This window comes from Octopus bimaculoides, chromosome 30, assembly GCF_046866305.1.
Source record: "Octopus bimaculoides isolate indiv1 chromosome 30, ASM4686630v1, whole genome shotgun sequence".
NCBI lineage: Eukaryota > Metazoa > Mollusca > Cephalopoda > Octopoda > Octopodidae > Octopus > Octopus bimaculoides.
In genome coordinates this window covers 572,498-582,497 of record NC_142957.1, presented here as the reverse complement: position 1 = coordinate 582,497, position 10,000 = coordinate 572,498, and the positions used below count along the sequence as shown (strand labels likewise).

Here is a 10,000-nt window from a genome sequence, read left to right as displayed (position 1 = left end):
CAGGGAAAATCCAATGTATCCCTTCATCAGACAGTAATAGTAGAAGAATGGATTATTACATATATAAAAGAGATTTATACATATATGTATATCATCATCATCATTTCTAATACCCAGTTTTCCATTCTTGCTTGGGTCAGCTAGGTTTTATTGAGGCAGATTTTCTGCAGCGGGATGCTCTCCCTGTTGCCAACACCCTCTTTTTTTTCAAGGAAGCTAACATTTGCCAAGAACTAGACATGTTCCCACAGAATGTTGGAAATAAGAGACACTGCTTATATGACAGTGACACTCATTTACAACTATCACATAATGTCAAGACAAAAAAAAAAAGAGACTCACATACACACATACATTAATGCATGTTGATACACACAAAGAGCTATAATAAAAGACACTTGTCCAGGGTTACATGCGTTGAGATTGAACCCAGAACCATGTTGTTGGGAAGCAAATGTCTTACTGAAAAATACAAAAACTAGTTGAAGAACATCAAGCAAACAAGCAATTATTCCTCTCCATCATAGAAAAATATAAGATGAAGAATTGCTGAGATTTGGGAATTGAGGAATGTGTTGATGTCACTAATATGAAGAATGGTTTCTATGTTTACAACTAATTAATACGTTTTGTTGTAATTAAACCGTCTCTTATTATTTACTATCACTATAGAAAAGTATAATTGTGTGTTTCTATATATATATATATATATATATATACACAGGTGTGTATTTGTATATACATACACACCCATTGACATCTCTAATCACGCTTCCCCTTGCTAGTTAACATAACCACCTCCTCTTCTCCCTTTCTCTGACAATCACACCACCTCCCCTGGTCACTCACTTCACCAATGACTACCATTCCTACAGTAACCCACCACTTATTACTCTTTCTTTTACCTACAAAACAAATAGCTGCCATATTGACACATTCTTTACTTTTCCAGAAGCATTTCTCATTGTCTCCCTCTCACTCTAGTCCCATCCTCTGCATTCATCCTCTTTTCTACCCACTAATGGTCAGGTTACCCTGAACAAGTATAGACCACTGAGAATCCAGGGGTAAGGCAATCTCTCAATGACTGGTGTTACAATGAAGTGGAGGATGATTGAAAGAAGATATCATTGAGTAGAGAGAAAACTTCAGTTTGTCTTGTTGGGGACATTACAATCTCTTTGGGGATGGTGCCAGGGCATCCAGTACAATCAGTTATGGGGTTTGCATTAAGATGGGATCTCAGCCTTAGCAGCCATTATAAATAAAGACGGACAACAGAGACATGGTCCAAAGCTCAGTTCTAGGAGAGGGACAACAGTTGCCAGAAACAAAAAGCAGATGTACAAATGAAAATGATAATACACACACACACACACATAGATATAAATATATATTCACATACATACATATATATATATATATATATATATACGCATGTATACAAACACACAAAATAGTGAGTGCATGTGTATATATATAAAGAATTACAAGATGCTTATACTTCTTTCAACAGTTGATATCTGTGAGATTACAACGTTTCACAGAAATTTTCATGTATGATAAATCATTTTAAATGTGTGGATCAGTGTATAGGTTATAAATCATACAGTGCCATCATACAATTTACAAAGTAAAACAGGTATAAATGACAAACACCTCAGTTCATAGGATATCATGGTTACATCCATTCTACAATGCAATATACACATACAACAACAGAATTTTATTTCCATAAATTTATGTATGGAAGACAATAATTCACAAAACAGACTTTTATAGAAGAGAGAAGGCGATTTAATAAGATATCAAAAAGGAAGCAGTAAATATACATACATACATGCATGTATATATAAATGTACATATTTTGAAGAATTCCAAGTAGAGGTAGGGCAACGAGTACAGTGAAGAATTCCAGGTAGAGGTAGGGGTCCACCAAGGTTCAGTCCTCAGCCCCCTCGTATTTATCACAGTCCTCCAGGCGATAATGGAGGAATTCAAGACAGGATGCCCCTGGGAGCTCCTCTATGCTGATGACCTTGCCCTAATTGCGGAGTCACTATCCGAACTAGAGGAGAAGTTTCAGGTGTGGAAGCAAGGACTAGAATCGAAGGGCCTTAGAGTCAACCTAGCTAAAACCAAAGTCCTAATAAGTAGGAAGGTAGACAAAACACAAACCCTTCAGGTAGATGGCCCTGCTCGATCTGTAGAAAAGGCGTAGGTAGAAACTCTATAAGATGTACCCCGTGCAAGCTGTGGACACATAAGAGGTGCAGCAATATCAAAGGAAGGTTAACTAGAAAGTTAGTTTTTGTACGTGGCAGATGTTCAGGAGCAATAAACACTGAAAATGTGCAGAAAACAACTTCTGTCACATACCAGGGAGAAGAACTAGATGTAGTTGATAGCTTCCGCTTTCTGGGTGACCAAGTTAATTAGTGGAGGAGGGGGCACTGAATGTGTAGCTGCTAGAATAAGAATAGCCTGGGCAAAGTTAAGAGAGCTCGTGCCTCTGCTGGTGACAAAGGGCCTCTCACTCAGAGTAAAAGGCAGACTGTATGACGCATGTGTACAAACAGCTATGCTACATGGCAGTGAAACACGGGCCGTGACTGCTGAGGACATGCGTAAGCTCATAAGGAATGAAGCCAGTATGCACCGATGGATAAGTAATGTCAGTGTGCATACCCGACAGAGTGTAAGTATCTTGAGAGAAAGTTGAACCTAAGAAGCATCAGTTGTGGTGTGCAAGAGAGACGATTGTGTTGGTATGGTCATGTGGCGAGAATGGATGAGGATAGCTGTGTGAAAAAGTGCCACACACTAGCAGTTACAAAAACTAGCTTCCCACTTAGCCATCCTTTGATATTGCTGCACCTCTTATGTGTTCATAGCTTACACTGGGTACATCTTATAGAGTTTCTACCTACACTTTTTCTACAGATCGAGCAGGGCCATCTACCTGAAGGGTTTGTGTTTTGTCTACCTTCCTACTTATTAGGACTTTGGCTTTAGCTAGGTTGACTCTAAGGCCCTTCGATTCTAGTCCTTGCTTCCACACCTGAAACTTCTCCTCTAGTTCGGATAGTGACTCAGCAATTAGTGCAAGGTCTTCAGTATAGAGGAGCTCCCAGGGGCATCCTGTCTTGAATTCCTCTGTTATAGCTTGAAGGACTATGATAAATTGGAGGGGGCTGAGGACAGAACCTTGGTGGACCCCTACCTCTACCCGGAATCTTTCACTGTACTCATTGCCAACCCTCACCTTACTAACAGCGTCCCTGTACATGGCTCGCACAGCTCTCACTAACCATTCTTCGATTCCTAGTTTCCTCATTAACCACCAGATGAGGGATTGGGGGACCCTGTCAAAGACTTTCTCCATATCAACGAAAGTCAGGTAAAGAGGTTTATCTTTGGCTAGGTATTTCTCCTGCAGCATCTTACCAGAAATATAGCATCAGTGGTTCTTTTCCCTGGCACAAACCCAAACTGCATCTCATCTAAACTGACTCTCTCCCTAATTAGTTGAGCTATGACCCTCTCCGTGACTTTCATTACCTGATCTAACAGCTTGATGCCTCTGTAATTATTTGTATCTAAAGCGTCACCTTTACCTTTGTAGCAGTTGACTATGGTGCTGCTACGCCAGTTATTGGGTATGACTTTGGGGCAGTTTATGGAATTACCCTGGGTTTTCCGTTCATAAAATGTTTAGCTTTATGGCATATCATCAGACCTTAATACTTGTTGGCATAAGACCTCTTTAAAAGATGGAAGCGGAAAAGTCTGGGATTTATGTTGTTTGCAAACGATCCTTTTCCGCTCTCTGGGTCTCTCATAAATATGAAAGGATTTGACCTCAGATACTCTAGCAATAACATCCCCCACGTCATCCGACGAACTATACACCCGTATGCTGCTGGAAAAGCTAATGGACGTGATTAGGCGCATGTGGTGAAGGGCTTAAAGTTGAGGCATTTCTACCCTCCATATCTGGAAGAGGTCTATGGCCAACAAGTTTTGGGGTATCGTTACGCTATGAATCTAAAGCCTTTTTGGACCGGAAACCCAGGGTAATCCCAGAAACCGGCCTTTCCCAGTTTTAAAATCTACACTGCTCTACATATTAGAGTATGCTTCTTCTCCGGATTTATCTTTTCTACTAACAAAATATATATATACGTATGTATGTCATTATTCAATTTATTTCAAGATATTCTATTTTTCACTTTATGTTAACATCCGTTGGCCAGCTAATTTCCACAACTCTACATAGTTTCCCCATGTGTGTGTATGTACGCATACGCACACACACCCACACATTGTGATATACTTGTAACTGGGCCTATCCCAGGAATTTCACAGTTTGTTGAGTTTTATTACAGATTGGGGAATGGGAAATGGAGTATCGACCCATTTTGCATCAGACCCTTGTGCGTTGGATAGTGCATAATTGCATGTGTTGCATCCTCCGGTGCAGATGCATCTCATCTGGTCTCTTGTTTTAAAGTGGAAACCTCATTAAATATTCTCGGTTTTGCTTGGCATGTTGTTGCCAGGAGGTTGTTTGCTATAATCCAAGAACCTACTGACAACAACAACATGCCAAGTGACACCGAGCACTCTCCCACCTGCAAGGAATCGATGCAAGATGGGTCAAAACGATCATTGTGGTGAATAATGATTCTCATGAACTTCATTTTACATTTTCCTCATTCATCATATATATTTATATATCCAACAGTAATGTATATAAATCTCTCTGTATATATATTTGTGTGTGTGTCTCTGTCTATGTGTGTGTGTGTGTGTATGTGTGTGCTCATTAATTTTATGGCGATGAACAGTTTTATGAACCCCTTATTAATATAGCAACATCAAAAGTATACTTTAGAAATTTTAATTCTTCTTTATTAGTCTTGATCTGTTAATCATGTGTTCACTCTTGTTCTACTCCCTTAAATCTTACTATAATCAGGAATAAAAGGTAGGTTAAATTGAAACAACCTATTTATGACATCTTTATCCTGTCTAAAACACATCCTCATAGCAACTTTTAAAGGATCTTACAAAAGGTTGATTTTACGGACAAACATTAAATGTACATGATTAGTTTGATCAAATATGCAGTAGAAGACAATGACACATTGATATCCATCCTGATTTTCATGTAAATTTCCATTTTCTATTTTTACCTCCACAAAGGTTTCAGTGGAATTGGAAGTGAAGAACCATAAGAAAATGACACCATTGCTTGAAGCCGTTTCCCAGGGTCACCTCGGAATGATGCACAGATTAATAGCCCTGGGTGCAAACATAAATGCTGTTGATGGTGGAGGCAACAGCTGTTTGCACCTTGCTGTAAAAAGAAAAGTGTTTAATTCCGAGGGTGCACCCATGGATATACTAAATGAAGTAAGTTTTTAAATTGTTTGTGTATATTTGTTTATATATATGTGTGTGTTTCTGTATGTGTGATTTTGTGTGTGTGGGTTTGTGCACATGTGAGTTTCTGTGTGTGTGTGTGTGTGTGTGTGTGTGTGTGTGTGAGAGAGAAAGAGACAGACAGACAGATAAACTTTCCTTATCATGTATCAATTCTTACCTCTCAACCCCATCTTCCATTATCATTTCCTGATCCAGTCTCCCCTTATGACCTGAGTTATATTATCTAACAAACAATATTCCATCTCCTTTCACTTTCAAAGACGTCATCTCACCACAGTCAAGAGATGACCCATGTCGGATGTTGGCCATATAAACACAGCCATCACAATGTGAAGGACAAGTGACCTATTAAATAGAGGGGATATTATTCTCAATTAACAATGATGCAGGATAGAAGAGATGTCTGAGCTTTATAGTGCTGCTGCCATGGTAAATACATCCGGTCCATTCTATGAAGAATTCTGTCTGAAACTGCTCTCTATCCCACTTCATGTGCACGAAATGCATCCACTGACTTCTTGTGGACATGTCATAAAAATGTTCAATGTTAGGACACTAGAGAATGAATACAATGAAGCATGGTCCTTAGTGAGTTTTCTTGTATTTAAGTTCTGTATGTACACTCATGCACATACACACACACACACACACAATTAATGATTTTCAGTTTGATTATACAACTTGTAGATTGCTGTTTAAAGCCTGTTCACTGTATTCGGCTATCTAATGTCATCAACAGTATGGACTTAAATGCTACTGGACTTTTTGCTGTCATCTCATAAATAAAGCAGATTGTTATACTTATATTTTTCAAAATTAAGATAAACAAAGTACTTTCTTTTAATCTAAAACATATTCTCCTTCATTTTCTACAATGCTCTTCCATCTATCTGGTAGACTTGCAAGTCACCTCTTCCAGAATACACTTGTCCGTGATTAAAAATACTTCTCCATTACTGTTCTGACTTTGTCTAAATATTGATTTTGAAGATTGCGAAATAAATGATAATCAGATGAGGCAATGTCCGGCGAATATGATGGGTGGGGCATTGTTTCTCATTCAGACTGCTCCAGCCTTTGGAATGTCATGCTCGCTGTATGTGACCGAGTGTTATCCTGATGGAAGAATAACTTTCCTCTTGAAACAAAAGATGGTCGTTTTCCTCCTGTCGCTGACTTTAGCCGCTCACACTGCTCACAGTAGATCTCCTTTGTTATCGTTTGGTTTGGGTTTGAAAGTTCAAAATAGACTCAACTTTTCATATCTCACCAAACATGTGGGTGAAGACCTTCTTTACCCTGGGGTGCCAGTACTTCTCCTTTCGCCACCCAATGTCTACGGCACTTGACATTTTTGCAGAGAACATATTTCTCATTACCAGTCACTATCCGATCCAAAAAATGTTCATTCATAAGATGTGGCAGCAAAGAAGAGTTCATATTCGCTTTCTGCACGTGATTAGACTCGGAAAGTTTGTGAGGAACCCATTGATCCAATTTGCCAATTTTTCCAATGGTACAAATGATTGTATGTTGCCCATCTTTACATTCCTGAGTTCAAATTCCACCAAGCTTGACTTTGAGTTTCATCCTTACTTCATCGATAAATTAAGAATCAGTTAAGTGATGAGGGTCAATGTAATCGGCTTACCTCCACCCCACAAATTTCAGGCCTTGTGCTTATAACAGAAAGTATTATTAAAATACCTAGATTCCGTTGGATCCTGAAAATAATTTATAACCGTATTTATTTATATATATATATATATATATATATGCACCATCTAACTATGTATATATATATATATATATATATATATATATATATATATAAATATATATACACATACATATATATATGTATATATGTATGTATATATGTATGTATGTATATATATATATGTATATATATATGTATGCATATATATATGCATATATATATGTATGTATATATATGTATGTATATATATGTATGTATATATATGTATGTATATATATGTATGTATATATATGTATGTATATATATATATATATGTATATATATGTATGTATATATATATGTATGTATATATATATGTATGTATATATATATATATATATATATATATATATATATATATATATGTATATATATATGTATACATTACAATTAAAAGGGTAAAGGATTATCAATTTATTAATAATTTTTACCAAGCCCTTCGGTATGTAAGCACCATTATTGGTGTGGAACTTATTTAAAAGTTCTTATACATTTATAAACAAAATTAAGGGATCAGCAACAGGTTGCTTCACCACATACCGAAGTTCAGAAATAGCAGCTAAAAATGCTGAAACTCCAACAGATAGCAGTTACCCACAACTCACATAGGCAAAACAAAAGAAAAATAACGAACTAAACTAGCCATAGTTAATCATAGACATGTTTCTGGTTTAGAAGAATAAAAACTCTTCATTACCTCATCGGTATGATATTCCTGTTGTAAATTCGACGATACTGGCAAATGTGCATGCATGATCTAGCACCATCATTGCAGTCGACACATTTTGAAAATATCTCCAAATCTACATAGGCGAGCCAGCCCATCATCTTCCCTCACGGATTACCATGTGCGTCGCAGGCGGTACCGCAGAAAATCTGTGGTTTACTATCCGGGAGTGAATAATTAATTATTACAATTAAAAGGGTAAAGGATTATCAATTTATTAATAAATTAATAATTAATAATTTTTACCAAGCCCTTCGGTATGTAAGCACCATTATCGGTGTGGAACCAAACGCGAGGAAATGCAACTCTCAAAGCCAACCCCTTAAAAACAGACTAAATTATAAATCATGATTTCGTAGTTACTGTAGTATTATACAACTTCTACTCGTCAGTATAATATGGTCAAGAAAAATAGAAGTAAACAGAGAATCAACATACCAAACGAACATCGTGTATCAAATATAGTATATAGAAGACTGTTCATCGCTATTTCCCTATGTAAGTGGTGGGAATTTCGAATTGCATCTCGGTAAATATGCTTTTTTCTTAGAATAAATTCAGTACTGAATATATTCTGGTAATATATTTAAATTCAATAATAGGACAAATTCTTTTACAAGAATTTATCAAGTAGCTAGCGTGAAAAAACCTTATAAGGGAAAAAATCCATCATTTATTCCCGAAATATATATTTATATTTATATAAGGGCATTACTATACAATAATGCCTCACGCTATGAGGGACTCTCTGTTTACTTCTATTTTTCTTGACCATATTATACTGACGAGTAGAGGTTGTATAATACTACAGTAACTACGAAATCATGATCTATAATTTAGTCTGTTTTTAAGGGGTTGGCTTTGAGAGTTGCATTTCCTCGCGTTTGGTAAAAATGTGCTTTTTATGGTAGTCTGACCTTAGAGTCCCTCATAGCATGAGGCATTATTGTATAGTAATGCCCTTATATAAATATATGTATATATATATATGTATATGTATATATGTATATGTATATATATATGTATATATATGTATATGTATATATATATATATGTATATATATATATATGTATATATATATGTATATGTATATATATATGTATATATATATGTATATGTATATGTATATGTATATGTATATATATATGTATATATATATGTATATATATATGTATATATTTATATGTATATGTATATATGTATATGTATATATATATATATATGTGTGTATATATATATATGTGTGTATATATATATATATGTGTGTATATATATATGTATATATATATATATATGTATGTATATATATGTATATATATATGCATATATATACATATATGTATATATATATTCTTTCTTTCTTTCTTACTAGTTTCAGCTCATGAGCTGTGGCCATGCTGGGGCACTGCCATTCGGTGTTGCTACACAATTTTACTTCAGGAATTGACATTTGGTGCATGAGAGAGTTTGATGCAGCTGCTCTCATCTGCACCTCCTGCCGTAAAGTTGGTTCATCTGGGACACCTGACAGGAAGAGGTCCAGCCTCATCTTGAAGACACCTACATCCACCGCATGCAGGTCTCTCCGGTCCTTCGGGAGGATATTGAAGAGCTGTGGACCTCTGAAGCCCAGACTATTGCAGTATCTTGTCCTAAACTCTTGATGGCAAATTTGGAGTCCTTGACACTATGCAATGGCGTCCAGTTCTTTTATTTGTGTGACTTTCGATGCCAAAGTTTGGGACAATTCCTTCGAGGATCTTCCAGATGTATATTATGGCATATCTTTCTCGTCTACGCTCTAAGGAATAGAGTCTTAATCTCTTGAGTCTTTCGCAATAGCTTATATGCTGCATAGAGGCTATCTTCTTTGTGTAGCTTCGTTGGATTGCCTCAAGTTCTGAGATAAGTTTGACACTGGTTGGTGACCATAGCTGAGAGCAATAGTCAAAGTGGCTTAGAACAAGTGTCTTCCAGAGCACCATCATGGTTTCCTGATCTCTTGTTCTAAAAGTCCTTAGAATCCATCTGGTCAGTCGCCTGCATTTCATTGACAATTTAG

At 36.5% G+C, this 10,000-nt stretch overlaps 1 protein-coding gene across 2 annotated transcripts in view; it reads left to right on the top strand.

The window, feature by feature from the left end:
• Positions 1–10,000, top strand: part of LOC149130107 (uncharacterized) — a 73,265-nt gene that overhangs the window by 16,359 nt on the left and 46,906 nt on the right. For both annotated transcript variants that reach the window (XM_089346515.1, XM_089346516.1), the window contains one exon: positions 5,209–5,418. In XM_089346515.1, the coding sequence (XP_089202641.1) occupies positions 5,209–5,418 (210 nt within the window). The remainder of the gene's footprint in view (positions 1–5,208; positions 5,419–10,000) is intronic.